At 53.7% G+C, this 18,881-nt stretch overlaps 1 protein-coding gene across 1 annotated transcript in view; it reads left to right on the forward strand.

Moving 5' to 3' along the window:
• DRC5 (dynein regulatory complex subunit 5) overlaps nucleotides 1-16,249 on the forward strand; it is a 35,353-nt gene extending 19,104 nt beyond the window's left edge. Inside the window, exons 3-5 of the mRNA XM_075848918.1 lie at nucleotides 10,809-11,383; nucleotides 13,346-13,795; nucleotides 15,976-16,249. Coding sequence (XP_075705033.1) covers nucleotides 10,809-11,383; nucleotides 13,346-13,795; nucleotides 15,976-16,158 — 1,208 coding nt within the window. The 3' untranslated portion in view covers nucleotides 16,159-16,249. The remainder of the gene's footprint in view (nucleotides 1-10,808; nucleotides 11,384-13,345; nucleotides 13,796-15,975) is intronic.
• Nucleotides 16,250-18,881: the final 2,632 nt, after the last annotated feature.

The raw sequence follows: 18,881 nt of genomic DNA on the forward strand, positions 1-18,881 counted from the left end.
CCGGTCCTTTCTTGTCGCTGTTGTCGGCCGGTCCTTTCTTGTCGTGGTGTCGCTGTTGTCGGCCGGTCCTTTCTTGTCGTGGTGTCGCTGTGGTCTGCCGGTCCTTTCTTGTTGCGGTGTCGCTGTTGTCGGCCGGTCCTTTCTTGTCTTGGTGTCGCCGTTGTCTTCCGGTCCTTTCTTGTCTCTGTTGTTTGCCGGTCCTTTCTTGTCGCTGTTGTCGGCCGGTCCTTTCTTGTCGCGGTGTCTCTGTTGTCGGCCGGTCCTTTCTTGTCGCGGTGTCGCTGTTGTCTGCTGGTCCTTTCTTGACGTCGTGTCGCCGTTGTCTGCCGGTCCTTTCTTGTTGCGGTGTCGCTGTTGTTGGCCGGTCCTTTGTTGTCGCTGTTGTCGGCCGGTCCTTTCTTGTTGCGGTGTCGCTGTTGTCGGCCGGTCCTTTCTTGTCGTGGTGTCGCTGTTGTCGGCCGGTCCTTTCTTGTCGTGGTGTCGCTGTTGTCTGCCGGTCCTTTCTTGTCGTGGTGTCGCTGTTGTCTGCCGGTCCTTTCTTGTCGCGGTGTCGCTGTTGTCGGCCGGTCCTTTCTTGTCGTGGTGTCGCTGTTGTCGACCGGTCCTTTCTTGTCGCGGTGTCGCCGTTGTCGGCCGGTCCTTTCTTGTCGCCGTTGTCGGCCGGTCCTTTCTTGTCGCCGTTGTCTGCCGGTCCTTTCTTGTCGCGGTGTCGCTGTTGTCCGCTGGTCCTTTCTTGTCACGGTGTCGCTGTTGTCGGCTGGTCCTTTCTTGTCGCGGTGTCGCTGTTGGCGGCCGGTCCTTTCTTGTCGCTGTTGTCGGCCAGTCCTTTCTTGTCGCGGTGTCGCTGTTGTCGGCCGGTCCTTTCTTGTCGCGGTGTCGCTGTTGTCTGCCGGTCCTTTCTTGTCGTGGTGTCGCTGTTGACGGCCGGTCCTTTCTTGTCGTGGTGTCGCTGTTGTCTGCCGGTCCTTTCTTGTCGCGGTGTCGCTGTTGTCTGCTGGTCCTTTCTTGACGTCATGTCGCCGTTGTCTGCCGGTCCTTTCTTGTTGCGGTGTCGCTGTTGTTGGCCGGTCCTTTCTTGTCGCTGTTGTCGGCCGGTCCTTTCTTGTCGTGGTGTCGCTGTTGTCGGCCGGTCCTTTCTTGTCGTGGTGTCGCTGTTGTCTGCTGGTCCTTTCTTTACGTGGTGTCGCCGTTGTCTGCCGGTCCTTTCTTGTTGCGGTGTCGCTGTTGTTGGCCGGTCCTTTCTTGTCGCGGTGTCGCTGTTGTCGGCCGGTCCTTTCTTGTCGCGGTGTCGCTGTTGTCGGCCGGTCCTTTCTTGTCGCTGTTGTCGGCCGGTCCTTTCTTGTCGCTGTTGTCGGCCGGTCCTTTCTTGTCGTGGTGTCGCTGTTGTCGGCCGGTCCTTTCTTGTCGTGGTGTCGCTGTGGTCTGCCAGTCCTTTCTTGTTGCGGTGTCGCTGTTGTCGGCCGGTCCTTTCTTGTCTTGGTGTCGCCGTTGTCTTCCGGTCCTTTCTTGTCTCTGTTGTTTGCCGGTCCTTTCTTGTCGCTGTTGTCGGCCGGTCCTTTCTTGTCGCGGTGTCTCTGTTGTCGGCCGGTCCTTTCTTGTCGCGGTGTCGCTGTTGTCTGCTGGTCCTTTCTTGACGTCGTGTCGCCGTTGTCTGCCGGTCCTTTCTTGTTGCGGTGTCGCTGTTGTTGGCCGGTCCTTTCTTGTCGCTGTTGTCGGCCGGTCCTTTCTTGTTGCGGTGTCGCTGTTGTCGGCCGGTCCTTTCTTGTCGTGGTGTCGCTGTTGTCGGCCGGTCCTTTCTTGTCGTGGTGTCGCTGTTGTCTGCCGGTCCTTTCTTGTCGTGGTGTCGCTGTTGTCTGCCGGTCCTTTCTTGTCGCGGTGTCGCTGTTGTCGGCCGGTCCTTTCTTGTCGTGGTGTCGCTGTTGTCGACCGGTCCTTTCTTGTCGCGGTGTCGCCGTTGTCGGCCGGTCCTTTCTTGTCGCCGTTGTCGGCCGGTCCTTTCTTGTCGCCGTTGTCTGCCGGTCCTTTCTTGTCGCGGTGTCGCTGTTGTCCGCTGGTCCTTTCTTGTCACGGTGTCGCTGTTGTCGGCTGGTCCTTTCTTGTCGCGGTGTCGCTGTTGGCGGCCGGTCCTTTCTTGTCGCTGTTGTCGGCCAGTCCTTTCTTGTCGCGGTGTCGCTGTTGTCGGCCGGTCCTTTCTTGTCGCGGTGTCGCTGTTGTCTGCCGGTCCTTTCTTGTCGTGGTGTCGCTGTTGACGGCCGGTCCTTTCTTGTCGTGGTGTCGCTGTTGTCTGCCGGTCCTTTCTTGTCGCGGTGTCGCTGTTGTCTGCTGGTCCTTTCTTGACGTCATGTCGCCGTTGTCTGCCGGTCCTTTCTTGTTGCGGTGTCGCTGTTGTTGGCCGGTCCTTTCTTGTCGCTGTTGTCGGCCGGTCCTTTCTTGTTGCGGTGTCGCTGTTGTCGGCCGGTCCTTTCTTGTCGTGGTGTCGCTGTTGTCGGCCGGTCCTTTCTTGTCGTGGTGTCACTGTTGTCTGCCGGTCCTTTCTTGTCGCGGTGTCGCTGTTGTCGGCCGGTCCTTTCTTGTCGCGGTGTCGCTGTTGTCTGCCGGTCCTTTCTTGTCGTGGTGTCGCTGTTGTCGGCCGGTCCTTTCTTGTCGTGGTGTCGCTGTTGTCTGCCGGTCCTTTCTTGTTGCGGTGTCGCTGTTGTCGGCCGGTCCTTTCTTGTTGTGGTGTCGCTGTTGTCGGCCGGTCCTTTCTTGTCTCGGTGTCGCCGTTGTCTGCCGGTCCTTTCTTGTTGCGGTGTCGCTGTTGTCGGCCGGTCCTTTCTTGTCGCGGTGTCGCTGTTGTCTGCCGGTCCTTTCTTGTCTCGGTGTCGCCGTTGTCTGCCGGTCCTTTCTTGTCGTGGTGTCGCTGTTGTCGGCCGGTCCTTTCTTGTCGTGGTGTCGCTGTTGTCTGCCGGTCCTTTCTTGTTGCGGTGTCGCTGTTGTCTGCCGGTCCTTTCTTGTCGTGGTGTCGCTGTTGTCAGCCGGTCCTTTCTTGTCGCTGTTGTCGGCCGGTCCTTTCTTGTCGCGGTGTCGCTGTTGTCGGCCGGTCCTTTCTTGTCGTGGTGTCGCTGTTGTCGGCCGGTCCTTTCTTGTCGCGGTGTCGCTGTTGTCTGCTGGTCCTTTCTTGACGTCGTGTCGCCGTTGTCTGCCGGTCCTTTCTTGTTGCGGTGTCGCTGTTGTTGGCCGGTCCTTTCTTGTCGCTGTTGTCGGCCGGTCCTTTCTTGTTGCGGTGTCGCTGTTGTCGGCCGGTCCTTTCTTGTCGTGGTGTCGCTGTTGTCTGCCGGTCCTTTCTTGTCGCGGTGTCGCTGTTGTCGGCCGGTCCTTTCTTGTCGCGGTGTCGCTGTTGTCTGCCGGTCCTTTCTTGTCGTGGTGTCGCTGTTGTCGGCCGGTCCTTTCTTGTTGTGGTGTCGCTGTTGTCTGCCGGTCCTTTCTTGTTGCGGTGTCGCTGTTGTCTGCCGGTCCTTTCTTGTCGTGGTGTCGCTGTTGTCGGCCGGTCCTTTCTTGTCGCTGTTGTCGGCCGGTCCTTTCTTGTCGTGGTGTCGCTGTTGTCGGCCGGTCCTTTCTTGTCGTGGTGTCGCTGTTGTCGGCCGGTCCTTTCTTGTCGCGGTGTCGCTGTTGTCTGCCGGTCCTTTCTTGTCGCGGTGTCGCTGTTGTCTGCCGGTCCTTTCTTGTCGCGGTGTCGCTGTTGTCTGCCGGTCCTTTCTTGTCGCGGTGTCGCTGTTGTCCGCTGGTCCTTTCTTGTCGCGGTGTCGCTGTTGTCGGCCGGTCCTTTCTTGTCGCTGTTGTCGGCCGGTCCTTTCTTGTCATGGTGTCGCTGTTGTCGGCCGGTCCTTTCTTGTCGCGGTGTCGCTGTTGTCGGCCGGTCCTTTCTTGTCGTGGTGTCGCTGTTGTCGGCCGGTCCTTTCTTGTCGCGGTGTCGCTGTTGTCTGCCGGTCCTTTCTTGTCGCGCTATCGCTGTTGTCCGCTGGTCCTTTCTTGTCGCGGTGTCGCTGTTGTCGGCCGGTCCTTTCTTGTCGCGGTGTCGCTGTTGGCGGCCGGTCCTTTCTTGTCGCGGTGTCGCTGTTGTCGGCCGGTCCTTTCTTGTCGCTGTTGTCGGCCGGTCCTTTCTTGTCGTGGTGTCGCTGTTGTCTGCCGGTCCTTTCTTGTTGCGGTGTCGCTGTTGTCGGCCGGTCCTTTCTTGTCGTGGTGTCGCTGTTGTCGGCCGGTCCTTTCTTGTCGTGGTGTCGCTGTTGTCGGCCGGTCCTTTCTTGTCGCGGTGTCGCTGTTGTCTGCCGGTCCTTTCTTGTCGCGCTGTCGCTGTTGTCCGCTGGTCCTTTCTTGTCGCGGTGTCGCTGTTGTCGGCCGGTCCTTTCTTGTCGCGGTGTCGCTGTTGGCGGCCGGTCCTTTCTTGTCGCTGTTGTCGGCCGGTCCTTTCTTGTCGCTGTTGTCGGCCGGTCCTTTCTTGTCGTGGTGTCGCTGTTGTCTGCCGGTCCTTTCTTGTTGCGGTGTCGCTGTTGTCGGCCGGTCCTTTCTTGTCGTGGTGTCGCTGTTGTTGGCCGGTCCTTTCTTGTCGTGGTGTCGCTGTTGTCGGCCGGTCCTTTCTTGTCGTGATGTCGCTGTTGTCGGCCGGTCCTTTCTTGTCGCGGTGTCGCTGTTGTCGGCCGGTCCTTTCTTGTCGCGGTGTCGCTGTTGTCGGCCGGTCCTTTCTTGTCGTGGTGTCGCTGTTGTCCGCTGGTCCTTTCTTGTCGCGGTGTCGCTGTTGTCGGCCGGTCCTTTCTTGTCGCTGTTGTCGGCCGGTCCTTTCTTGTCGCTGTTGTTGGCCGGTCCTTTCTTGTCGCTGTTGTCTGCCGGTCCTTTCTTGTTGCGGTGTCGCTGTTGTCGGCCGGTCCTTTCTTGTCGTGGTGTCGCTGTTGTCGGCCGGTCCTTTCTTGTCGTGGTGTCGCTGTTGTCGGCCGGTCCTTTCTTGTCGCGGTGTCGCTGTTGTCGGCCGGTCCTTTCTTGTCGCGGTGTCGCTGTTGTCGGCCGGTCCTTTCTTGTCGTGGTGTCGCTGTTGTCCGCTGGTCCTTTCTTGTCGCGGTGTCGCTGTTGTCGGCCGGTCCTTTCTTGTCGCGGTGTCGCTGTTGTCGGCCGGTCCTTTCTTGTCGCGGTGTCGCTGTTGTCGGCCGGTCCTTTCTTGTCGTGGTGTCGCTGTTGTCGGCCGGTCCTTTCTTGTCGTGGTGTCGCTGTTGTCGGCCGGTCCTTTCTTGTCGCGGTGTCGCTGTTGTCGGCCGGTCCTTTCTTGTTGCGGTGTCGCTGTTGTCGGCCGGTCCTTTCTTGTCGTGGTGTCGCTGTTGTCCGCTGGTCCTTTCTTGTCGCGGTGTCGCTGTTGTCGGCCGGTCCTTTCTTGTTGCGGTGTCGCTGTTGTCGGCCGGTCCTTTCTTGTCGTGGTGTCGCAATAAAGTGTTTCACTATTCAAGTTGATGGGTTACGGAGAAGAATTACAAATTTGGAGCTCGAGGGGTTTTTCTGTCTTAAATTGGGCCTCATTTAATTCACGCTTTCAGGGCGGCAGCGTCTTCTCTGGAGGGGTTAAAAACTACCAACAAAACAGATAATCACCTGACCAAAGAGCAGGTCACCTGTCTGGGCATTGGCGGGAGGGAATGGCCGCGGTCACCCGGCCCTAGAAGCTGCTGGACGCTGTGCGAGAAGCCGCGTATCCCGTTTATGTGGCGTTTTCTGCACGCCGAGTCCGACACTTGTTTCCTGTCAGAATCAGCTCGACACTAAATCCGCAGGTAAAAACACCAGCATTTCTGCTCCGTGTGCGCCGCAAAAACGCCGCATTCTGTGACTGAAATAACCGAGCTTTTGTTGAGATTCCATTGCATGTTTTTTGCTGCAGAAAATCTGCTGCATATTTTACCTGTGGAAACTCGCTGAGGCCGGGCTCTCATGGGAAAGCTCATCCGACCTAGAACCCGCAGCACCTTCCGGCTGATAAACCGCACCACATCATAGTGCGGTAACACGGGTGGAATTTCCACTGCAGAAAGCAGCACTAGTAAAAATCATACACCCCGGCTGTAGTCATGGCGACGCTTCCCCCCCACATTGAGGTGCAGTCCGCCTCCCAGGATGACGCTGCGGCCCATGTGACCCCTGCTGTCTGTAATTGGCTGCAGCCGTCACATGGAATGAAGCGTCATCCCAGGAGGCCGGGCTGGAAGAAGAAAGCGTCGTTATGACAACACCGGCTTGTAAGTGTGAGCTTTTTTTTTCTGAGTTGTGAATGTTGACACAGAATCTCTGTAACACTTGGCTATGTTTTTGCTGATTTTACCTCCCATTGAATTAAATGAGGAAAAGCCGCAACAGAAACGAAAACGCAGCATAAACTGACAGGGATTTATAATCCGCACCGCAGGTCAATCTATGAACATTTTCACTGCGTTTTTTCCCTCAGCGCAGGACGAAGATTTTCTAAATCTCATTCATTCTGTTGGTACAGTAAATACTGCGGAAATTCAGCAGCGTTTACACTACGGGGGGAACCCGGCCTTAAGGCTACGAGCACACTAGGCGGATATGCTGAGTAAAAGTATATACATTCTGTCCAAAAAAACAACAAATTGTGGTGCAGTTTTCCGTGTGACTTGTCTGCTGCGGAAATCCTGCAGCAATAAAAACAAAAAGATTATACTTACCCGGCCGTAGTCCTCCTCTTCTGACCGCACCTCGGCCTCCTGGGATGACGCTGTAGGCCATGTGACCGCTGCAGCCTTTGATTGATTGGCTGCTCAGTCACATGGGATGAAACGTTGGGCTGGAAGAAGAACAGAAGAAACCGTTTCCAACGCAAAAGTTGCAACACATGGCCGTTTGTTGCGGGTTCTACCTCTACACTGAATTCATTAGAGAAAACCCGCAACAGAAGAGCAGCGATTCCAGCGCATAAATTGACATTCAACGACTTAAAAAAATGCATCGGAGGTGAATTTATGAAAACATTTTTGGGCGGATTTGTTAAAATCTCATCCATTCTGCTGCTGTACAACACGAAATCCGCAGTGTTTATGCCTCGTGTGTCCCGACCCCATAGTGGACTCACAGCTCCAGGCAGCTATACATGGGGGTTTGTAAAGTGCAGGACATGCGCCAAATCCGCATCCATCCCCTCCACCTGTAATGCAGGTGTTGTCACACACATTCATTTTCATCTGCAGATGGCGCAAATATGTCACTTTTTATGTTTTTGTATATGAGCCCCAATATGTTTTCTCCCCGACTTCTGCTCATCCTCCATTTGCCTGTATTGTACCTCTGGCAGTGAAGGGGTTACCCCGAGTGCAGATCATCTCCTCTGGCAGTGAAGGGGTTACCCCGAGTGCAGATCATCTCCCCTGGCAGTGAAGAGGTTACCCCGGGTGCAGATCATCTCCCCTGGCAGTGAAGAGGTTACCCCGGGTGCAGATCATCTCCTCTGGCAGTGAAGGGGTTACCCCGGGTGCAGATCTCCTCTGGCAGTGAAGGGGTTACCCCGAGTGCAGATCATCTCCGGTAGTGAAGGGGTTACCCCGGGTGCAGATCATCTCCTCTGGCAGTGAAGGGGTTACCCCGAGGGCAGATCATCTCCTCTGGTAGTTAAGGGGTTACACCGAGGGCAGATCATCTCCTCTGGCAGTGAAGGGGTTACCCCGAGCGCAGATCATCTCCTCTGGCAGTGAAGGGGTTACCGCGGGTGCAGATCATCTCCTCTGGCAGTGAAGGCGTTACCCCGGGTGCAGATCATCTCCTCTGGCAGTGAAGGGGTTACCCCGGGTGCAGATCATCTCCTCTGGCAGTGAAGGGGTTACCCCGGGTGCAGATCATCTCCTCTGGCAGTGAAGGGGTTACCCCGGGTGCAGATCATCTCTGGCAGTGAAGGGGTTACCCCGGGTGCAGATCATCTCCTCTGGCAGTGATGGGGTTACCCCGGGTGCAGATCATCTCCTCTGGCAGTGAAGGGGTTACCGCGGGTGCAGATCATCTCCTCTGGCAGTGAAGGGGTTACCCCGGGTGCAGATCATCTCTGGCAGTGAAGGGGTTACCCCGGGTGCAGATCATCTCCTCTGGCAGTGATGGGGTTACCCCGGGTGCAGATCATCTCCTCCGGCAGTGAAGGGGTTACCGCGGGTGCAGATCATCTCCTCCGGCAGTGAAGGGGTTACCCCGGGTGCAGATCATCTCCTCTGGCAGTGAAGGGGTTACCCCGGGTGCAGATCATCTCTGGCAGTGAAGGGGTTACCCCGGGTGCAGATCATCTCCTCTGGCAGTGAAGGGGTTACCCCGGGTGCAGATCATCTCCTCTGGCAGTGAAGGGGTTACCCCGGGTGCAGATCATCTCCTCTGGCAGTGAAGGGGTTACCCCGGGTGCAGATCATCTCCTCTGGCAGTGAAGGGGTTACCCCGAGCGCAGATCTCCTCTGGCAGTGAAGGGGTTACCGCGGGTGCAGATCATCTCCTCTGGCAGTGAAGGGGTTACCGCGGGTGCAGATCATCTCCTCTGGCAGTGAAGGGGTTACCCCGGGTGCAGATCATCTCCTCTGGCAGTGAAGGGGTTACCCCGGGTGCAGATCATCTCCTCTGGCAGTGAAGGGGTTACCCCGGGTGCAGATCATCTCCTCTGGCAGTGAAGGGGTTACCCCGGGTGCAGATCATCTCCTCTGGCAGTGAAGGGGTTACCCCGGGTGCAGATCATCTCTGGCAGTGAAGGGGTTACCCCGGGTGCAGATCATCTCCTCTGGCAGTGATGGGGTTACCCCGGGTGCAGATCATCTCCTCTGGCAGTGAAGGGGTTACCCCGGGTGCAGATCATCTCCTCTGGCAGTGAAGGGGTTACCCCGGGTGCAGATCATCTCTGGCAGTGAAGGGGTTACCCCGGGTGCAGATCATCTCCTCTGGCAGTGATGGGGTTACCCCGGGTGCAGATCATCTCCTCTGGCAGTGAAGGGGTTACCCCGGGTGCAGATCATCTCCTCTGGCAGTGAAGGGGTTACCCCGGGTGCAGATCATCTCCTCTGGCAGTGAAGGGGTTACCCCGGGTGCAGATCATCTCTGGCAGTGAAGGGGTTACCCCGGGTGCAGATCATCTCTGGCAGTGAAGGGGTTACCCCGGGTGCAGATCATCTCTGGCAGTGAAGGGGTTACCCCGGGTGCAGATCATCTCCTCTGGCAGTGAAGGGGTTACCCCGGGTGCAGATCATCTCTGGCAGTGAAGGGGTTACCCCGGGTGCAGATCATCTCTGGCAGTGAAGGGGTTACCCCGGGTGCAGATCATCTCTGGCAGTGAAGGGGTTACCCCGGGTGTAGATCATCTCTGGCAGTGAAGGGGTTACCCCGGGTGCAGATCATCTCTGGCAGTGAAGGGGTTACCCCGGGTGCAGATCATCTCTGGCAGTGAAGGGGTTACCCCGGGTGCAGATCATCTCTGGCAGTGAAGGGGTTACCCCGGGTGCAGATCATCTCTGGCAGTGAAGGGGTTACCCCGGGTGTAGATCATCTCTGGCAGTGAAGGGGTTACCCCGGGTGCAGATCATCTCTGGCAGTGAAGGGGTTACCCCGGGTGCAGATCATCTCTGGCAGTGAAGGGGTTACCCCGGGTGCAGATCATCTCTGGCAGTGAAGGGGTTACCCCGGGTGCAGATCATCTCCTCGGGCCGTTACCAGCAGAGAAAATCCTCCCAGTTATTCATAATTGATCATCTCTGCAGTAATGATCCTCAGGGAAGAAGCTTCTAATGCACGCAGTATAATGTCCGCTCTGAAGATGCCGCTTATCCACAGGCATCATCTGCTACGTTAGCACCGCCCTGCACAACACGTGATGACATGGGGAGATATATGCACATACATACAGTACACATACATACATATATACACATACACACATATATATACATACATACATATATATATATATACATACATACGGTATACACTTACATACATACACATACATATATACATACAGCACACGTACATACAATATACACGCATATAGTCCTGTGCTAATGAGGGGTCCGCGGGAGGACGTGTACTAGATCCTCCAGTCCTGTGCTATCGAGGGGTCCGCCGGGGGGACTTGTACTAGATCCTCCAGTCCTGTGCTATCGAGAGGTCCGCGGGAGGACGTGTACTAGATCCTTCAGTCCTGTGCTATTGAGGGGTCCGCGGGAGGACGTGTACTAGATCCTTCAGTCCTGTGCTATCGAGAGGTCCGCGGGAGGACGTGTACTAGATCCTCCAGTCCTGTGCTATCGAGGGGTCCGCCGGGAGGACTTGTACTGGATCCTCCAGTCCTCCGCGTGCCCCCCCTCAGAGACTGCTCTTCATCTCGTCACACTTGTTGATCGTTGTATACGTTGTGTATGTTAGCAGATGAAAGGGAGACTACACGTAGCCTGACGTTCCTGAAGTAAGCAATCCTTTATATATCACAGCAGCCAGCTCTCCACAGATCCAGACATAGCATGTCAATCCACAGTGTTAGACACGGCCTTGCTGCACTACCTGTGTGTCAGTCTCCACTGTAGAGCTGGCATTCTATTTATGAACTGATAATCATAGGATGAGCTCTAGGTCTCTCTCGGGGAATTATTGCTGAGCGTGGAGTTGTGGGAGGACGCGGTAAAACGTCATGGCTGTAAATGGTAATAACGCTGTATCTGGGGGGCTTCCGTCTATAAGGAGGGATCGGAGGGAGATTTTTAATTGAACTTTTTCAAAAACATAATTGTGTTCTGTTCTGTTTTGCCTCTTGTACTTCTGACCTGCAGACAATCCCATCTTGGAAAAGCTTCTTCCCAAGCACAGATCGCGGGTCCTGGAGCGGCTCTCCACCGCGCTGCCCCTGCCAGTGACTGCCAACCTGATCAGCCATGAGGATTACTGGAGGCGCTGCGGCACGGAGCGCTGGCCTTCCTGCGACATCTCCCACTACGGCCACAGCTGGAAGAGGCTTTACTTTGAGAGACACCTGGAGAACCTCATTGAGCGCTTTATCCCGGACCTGACAGACCCAGAACCCATCTGTAACGCGGCAGAACTCAGCAAGAACTATGTGAGAAGACTGGAGATCCGGCAGCTGCTCCCGCCGGTGAAGGTGGAGAAGAGGAAGGAGGACGAGGCTGAGGACGTGTCGGACTCCGGCAGTGAGGCCGGTGCGGAGTCACCCTCCGTGGACCACTTCGATCTGAACCTTATTGCCGCTTCCCTGTGTGACCTGCACGAGTTGCACCTGGTCTACGGAGTGAGGGGTTGCGGCATGAACTTTGAGTGGAACCTTTTCAGGTTCACTGATCGGGACTGTGCGTTGCTCGCCAACACGCTCAGGACATTCAAGAACCTGAAGGTAAGGCCTCATTCACACGACAGGGCCGGTTTGCATCCGTACCGATTCCGTTCCGGGCCGTGTTGCCGTTTTTAACGGCCGATTTTGACCCGTTTTGCATCCGTTTTTTTTCCCTGTCCGTTTTAAAATCGGATGAATTTAATTTAACTTTGTTGACACACACAGCCCTTTGTAGGTAATGCCACCCAGCCCCCTGCAGGTAATGCCACCCAGCCCCCTGCAGGTAATGCCACCCAGCCCCCTGCAGGTAATGCCACCCAGCCCCCTGCAGGCGATGCCACCCAGCTCCCTGTTGGTAATGCCACCCAGCCCCTTGTAGGTAATGCCACCCAGCTCCCTGTTGGTAATGCCACCCTGCCCCCTGTAGGTGATGCCACCCAGCCCCCTGTAGGTGATGCCACCAAGTCCCCTGTAGGTGATGCCACCCAGTCCCCTGTAGGTAATGCCACCCTGCCCCCTGTAGGTGATGCCACCCAGCCCCCTGTAGGTGATGCCACCAAGTCCCCTGTAGGTGATGCCACCAAGTCCCCTGTAGGTTGCACCCCCCCCCCCCCACATTCCAGGAGAAGTCACTGACTTCAATGTCCATATATGGACAGTGTAGTCACGCACTTCTCCTGTAGCGGAATCCCCAATCCCCGGCGGGGGATTGGAGATTCCGACTTCTACAGGGAGCGTAAAAAGACCCTCCTCCTCACATGCACTCTGCACTGTGAGGAGGAGGAGGAGGAGAGAGAGCGTGAGCGACGGTAGACCCGGCCATCACTCGGGACACATTCTGGTGATGGCCGTGTATTACCCGGCCCCATAGACTTCTATGGGAGCCGGGCGGCTGGGTAAACGGCCGAAAATAGGGCATGTTTCATTTTTTGACGGCCAGGTTTCCCGGGCCGTCAAAAAATTGGTTGTGTGAATGGCCTCATTAGGAGTCTATTGTTCCTACTGCAGCCGGGTGACGGACGATTTATGAACGGCTGTCACCCGGACGGGAAACCCTGTCGTGTGAATAATGGCTAACTGATTGGAGAACAGCTGTAGCCATAGATACTGATTAAAGCCAATATTATTATTATTATTATTATTATTAGAACCAAATTGGATAAATTGTAACAAAGCGTCAGCTGTGAGAAAACCAGTCTAGACAATTCTCTGTCCTCTAAACAGCAGCAGCAGAACCTGTTATTTCTTACAGCTGAGAGTTTGTTACAATGTACAGTGTAGTTAGACTCTGTGAGAATAAAGACATCAACAGAACAAATGTCTCATCTGTTCTGATAGTTTGTTACAGTGTATCAGCGCAGGTAAATTGTATAAGTCTGGAGTCCAGGGTGTTCAGAGGATGAGAAGTATTAGGTCGGGATGGAAAACAAAGTAGGTGGACGGCTGACACTACCCCATAATCCGCTGTCTGACAAATTCCGGGGGGGTAGGGTATGAAGCCCACAAGAGGCGGCAAGGGCGCTGCTCAGACGGGTACAGGCAATGCCGCACAATAAAAGTCCAGAAGAAAGAAGCGGCGCTCACCAAGCGTCGTATAAAATCCTTTACTGTGGTCCTAGTATGATGTAGTCCTGGATTTCCCACTGTGATACCTTTTAGGATCACAATAAAGGATTTTATACCACCCTTGGTGAGCGCCGCTTCTTAGGTCTGGATGGATTTTCAGCCTCTGGATATAAACAATGAATGTTTACATTCACTGGCAGCAAGCAGAAGTGTGAACTGTCTATTAGCAGGTTGCGGAACGTTTCATTGTACGATGATTATATCAAGTGGTTTCTGGTGACCGGATGACCCGCGTTTCTTCTGAATGTCCAGTCTTGTGTGTTGAGCCCCGAGTCTTCTCCATGTTCTTGGGTCTTGTCCTTCATCCATCTTGTTGCTGGGGGGCCGAGTAAACCGGTCACACAGGAGGAGGTTAGAGAACATTTGTCTGACATCTTTCTTGTCTCCTCTTTGAAGGTGTTCAGGCTGCACAGGAGTGAGGTTGATGACCAGAAGGTTCGTGTTCTGATCAGGAGTCTTCTCCACCACCCGACCCTGGTTCACCTTGACCTCTCACACAACCAGATCTGCGACAGAGGGGCCCGTGCAGTTGGGAAGCTGCTCAACCAAAGCCAACTCCAGATCCTGAACCTGTGCAACAACAAGATCCGGGCGCCCGGGGCGCAGGCCATCGCTCACGCCCTCACCAAGAACAACACCCTCCGGATCCTGAATCTACGGCTCAACCACATGGGGGACGAGGGTGGGCAGGCTCTGTGCAATGCTCTGCTGCAGAACACCAGCCTGGAGGTGCTTCATATCGGCAGCAATGAGTTGTCTGAAGCCACGGCGACCGTCCTCACACACGTCCTCTCCCACAACGCATCGTTAAAGAGCGTCAACATCTCCTGCAACCGCATCGGCCTGGTAGGCACCAGACGCATCAACTGATGATATTTATTTTCTTATTTAAGTCATTATTAGGGAATTTTTTAAATAACCAATAACATCGAACTTTTGCCCAAATGATCAATCACAAAAGTACAAGCCAGGTCACAGGGTAACCTCTCCATATGAGGCGGATTAATTATTATTTGTCATGTGATCTGTGTCCTCCCGGGGTCATGTGTTTATTTGTCATGTGATCTGTGTCCTCCCGGGGTCATGTGTTCTTATTTGTCATGTGATCTGTGTCCTCCCGGGGTCATGTGTTCTTATTTGTCATGTGATCTGTGTCCTCCCGGGGTCATGTGTTCTTATTTGTCATGTGATCTGTGTCCTCCCAGGGTCATGTGTTTATTTGTCATGTGATCTGTGTCCTCCCGGGGTCATGTGTTTATTTGTCATGTGATCTGTGTCCTCCCGGGGTCATGTGTTCTTATTTGTCATGTGATCTGTGTCCTCCCGGGGTCATGTGTTTATTTGTCATGTGATCTGTGTCCTCCCGGGGTCATGTGTTTATTTGTCATGTGATCTGTGTCCTCCCGGGGTCATGTGTTCTTATTTGTCATGTGATCTGTGTCCTCCCGGGGTCATGTGTTTATTTGTCATGTGATCTGTGTCCTCCCGGGGTCATGTGTTCTTATTTGTCATGTGATCTGTGTCCTCCCGGGGTCATGTGTTTATTTGTCATGTGATCTGTGTCCTCCCGGGGTCATGTGTTTATTTGTCATGTGATCTGTATCCTCCCGGGGTCATGTGTTTATTTGTCATGTGATCTGTGTCCTCCCGGGTCATGTGTTCTTATTTGTCATGTGATCTGTATCATCTGGGGTCATGTGTTCTTATTTGTCATGTGATCTGTGTCCTCCCGGGTCATGTGTTCTTATTTCTCATGTGATCTGTATCATCTGGGGTCATGTGTTCTTATTTGTCATGTGATCTGTGTCCTTGAGGGTCATGTGTTCTTATTTGTCATGTGATCTGTGTCCTCCCGGGGGGCATGTGTTTATTTGTCATGTGATCTGTGTCCTCCCGGGGTCATGTGTTCTTATTTGTCATGTGATCTGTGTCCTCCCGGGGTCATGTGTTTATTTGTCATGTGATCTGTGTCCTCCCGGGGTCATGTGTTTATTTGTCATGTGATCTGTGTCCTCCCGGGGTCATGTGTTTATTTGTCATGAGATCTGTGTCCTCCCGGGGTCATGTGTTTATTTGTCATGTGATCTGTATCCTCCCGGGGTCATGTGTTTATTTGTCATGTGATCTGTATCCTCCCGGGGTCATGTGTTTATTTGTCATGTGATCTGTATCCTCCCGGGGTCATGTGTTTATTTGTCATGTGATCTGTATCCTCCCGGGGTCATGTGTTTATTTGTCATGTGATCTGTATCCTCTGGCGTCATGTGTTCTTATTTGTCATGTGATCTGTATCCTCCCGGGGTCATGTGTTTATTTGTCATGTGATCTGTGTCCTCCCGGGTCATGTGTTCTTATTTGTCATGTGATCTGTATCATCTGGGGTCATGTGTTCTTATTTGTCATGTGATCTGTGTCCTCCCGGGTCATGTGTTCTTATTTGTCATGTGATCTGTATCATCTGGGCTCATGTGTTCTTATTTGTCATGTGATCTGTGTCCTTGAGGGTCATGTGTTCTTATTTGTCATGTGATCTGTGTCCTCCCGGGGTCATGTGTTTATTTGTCATGTGATCTGTGTCCTCCCGGGGTCATGTGTTTATTTGTCATGTGATCTGTGTCCTCCCGGGGTCATGTGTTCTTATTTGTCATGTGATCTGTGTCCTCCCGGGGTCATGTGTTTATTTGTCATGTGATCTGTGTCCTCCCGGGGTCATGTGTTTATTTGTCATGTGATCTGTATCCTCCCGGGGTCATGTGTTTATTTGTCATGTGATCTGTATCCTCCCGGGGTCATGTGTTTATTTGTCATGTGATCTGTGTCCTCCCGGGGTCATGTGTTTATTTGTCATGTGATCTGTGGCCTCCCGGGGTCATGTGTTTATTTGTCATGTGGTCTGTGTCCTCCCGGGGTCATGTGTTCTTATTTGTCATGTGATCTGTGTCCTCCCGGGGTCATGTGTTCTTATTTGTCATGTGATCTGTGTCCTCCCGGGGTCATGTGTTCTTATTTGCACGTCTTGCCCACAGGATGGCGGGAAGCAGCTCCTGGAAGGAATGTCTGAGAACAAGACGATGTTGGAGTTTGATCTTCGTCTGACGGACGTGGGGCAGGAGAGTGAGTTCTACATGAATCAGGTTCTAAGGGGTAATCAGGAGCGCAGCCGGGTCCAGGCCCAGCAGACACAGTTGTTCACATCAATATTGGATTAGTGAGCTGGAGAAGACCCCGGACCCTGATTATTATTACCCCCGTTGTCTATTCACTATAGACTCTAAATAAACACTAGTTTCCTACATTGTTCACTTGACATTGCCATCCAGTCATTGCTAGGACCAGGGACAAGTGAACACTGGGGTAGATACCGGGGAGGCTGAAATAGATGGAATAGTAGGAATAGTGCGCTCCATTGTCTGTCCATATTATATAACTACATAAAAGCTCCTCACTGTTACAGTATGGTCTCTACATTGTAGCTGTTCTCTCCATGATTCGGATTTTGCACCAGCATGGCGGTGTCAGACGCCGGCTCTTACGTTATTTCTCTACATGGATGCCCTCAGTCGTGTGACAGTCAAGCTCTGCCCGGGACAGTTGGAAATGATCATCACAGGTTTATATATTTTAATGTTACACTTTCCAGGGCTGTTTATCACCGGTCTCCTACCGGCGGGTTAATCTGTGTCATTTTTTGGTATGACTACATGGTCTCTTTAAGCTTTCATTTGCTCCTGTACATTGATTAGCTATGACGCAGAAAATAAGTGCCTATATCTGGAAGGTATTACATATGATTTACATTAATTCTGCTCCTGGCAGACTTGATTGTCAATGAAGACTAGAGATGAGTAAATCGGTTCCACACAAATTGAATTTGTTACAAATGCTCCGAAAGTTGGGGATTTATTCCAGACAAGTCGCTTAAAATGCCAGCCACCAACTTACAGTTCAGAAGACAGAAAAGAAGGATAATATGAGCTGGTGGGCTTCCCCATAATGCCTTTCAGAAACCCCTTTCTCTAGCTCTACCAATCACGAGCGGTATAGGTGTGAGTAACTGTAACGTCTATGGCCACGGCCCGTCGTTCTGACTTGCCCCTCGATGGCCGTGGCCATGGACATCTGAGTTCCTGGCAGCGTCGTCCTCTTGTGAGGCGCCGGCACTCACTTCCTGGTTTCGAGACTGTCTCCCGGAGGGCGCGCATATTGCAGGAAGTCTGCAATCTAGCCCAGAAAGGCTACTGGGCTATAAAAAGGGCCCTGCCCCCTTGTTCTTTGCCTGAGCGTTGTTTGTTTCCCAAAGTTCGTCTTGCTAATGGTCCCCTAGTGTCTTCTAGTTTCCTAGTGTTCCCTCTTCCTGTATCCTGTTTCCCGTGCTATCCAGATCCAGTACCGTGTTGAGCTGTTGTCGTTCTGTGCTGTATACCACACCTGTTCTGCCACTTCACGCCTGACGTCTACCTGCCGCCAGCCGAGACTGCCTTTCTGCTGTCCAAGTTGCGACAGGTACCCTCTCTGGACTATAGACTCTGTACTTACCTGTTTGGTCAGCTGCCGTTCCGCTACGCAGTACAGTCCAGTGGGTCTACACCCTGCATCGTGACAGTACGCTCAGGCCATGGACTCCGCTGGCCAATTCAAGGGCATGTCACCCTCCCAAGCCATGCAGGCGGACCTGCAGGATCTCCAAGCAAGACCGGATCAACTTCTTGTGGCAGTGGACTCCTTGGCACAGCAGCTAGGGTCACTAGCTGCTTCCCTTCCTGCGTCTATGCAAGCTCCTCAGATCGATCCTCCTGCTACATCTCCTGGCAGTTCCGGCTCGGATCCTCGGTTCTCGCTGCCATTACCTTTTCGGTTCTATGGAGACGCAAGTCAATGCTATATCCATTTTACCCTGCACGCCCGAGCATTTCCGTCGGACGGAACCAAGATCGCCTTCATCATGTCTCCACTTGCCGGCAAATCCTATCTGGGAACGTCAGGGACCCGAGACCCAAGACTTCCAGGGGTTCGTGCGGTTATTCCAGACTGTTTTCGAGGAGCCAGGACGAGTATCATCAGCAGCCACTGCTATCGTTAACCTTCGCCAGGAGGAAACCTCCGTGGGCGAATACACCATCCAGTTCCGGACCCTGGCAGGAGAACTATCCTGGAACAATGAAGCCTTGGTGGCATCCTTCTGGCATGGCCTATCGCCCAAGATCAAGGACGAACTTGCCGCTCTAGATCTGCCACCTGCCTTGAATGACCTGATTCTGCTTGATACTCGGGTGGACATAAGGCTGAGGGACAGATCTCATGAGGTTCGTCAGGAGAGACGTCTTCCTAGACTGGCGCCCAACTTCCAGCAACCCCTCTTGCCTCCTTCTACTGCTTTGCCCGAGGTTCCGATGAAAGTGGATCGGCTAAAATTGTCCGTCCAGGAGAAACAGCGTAGGCGCACCTCTGGACTCTGTTTATATTGTGGCCTCGCTGGCCATGTCGTGTGTCTGTGTCCTCAGAAGCCAAAAAAAAAACAGGTTTGGCTGGAGAGACAACACTGGGCGCTACTGCATTTAACCGAGAACTCTCCTCCAAACTGTTCATTCCCGTAACCATCATTGCTGGCGAGAAGCCCCATCCGGTCTCTGCCTACCTGGACTCCGGCTCTGCAGCCAATTTCATCTGCCAAGACCTTGTGGAACTTCTTCAGTTGCCCACTGTCCATCCGGAAAGGCCGTTGATCGTTGCCTCGGTAGATGGACTGCCATTGCCTGACCCAGTCGTGTCTGTGACCAAGCCATTAAGACTTCAAGTGGGAGCTCTTCATTCTGAGCTCATCTCCCTGTTTGTCCTGTCCAAGGCCGTCAACCCCGTGCTGCAGGGTTCGCCTTGGCTCCGTTTGCACGCCCCAGTCCTGGATTGGAACTCTGGAGAGTTTCTCCAGTGGGGT

The sequence above is a fragment of the Rhinoderma darwinii genome, unplaced genomic scaffold (genome assembly GCF_050947455.1).
Source record: "Rhinoderma darwinii isolate aRhiDar2 unplaced genomic scaffold, aRhiDar2.hap1 Scaffold_543, whole genome shotgun sequence".
NCBI classification, from domain to species: Eukaryota; Metazoa; Chordata; class Amphibia; order Anura; family Rhinodermatidae; genus Rhinoderma; species Rhinoderma darwinii.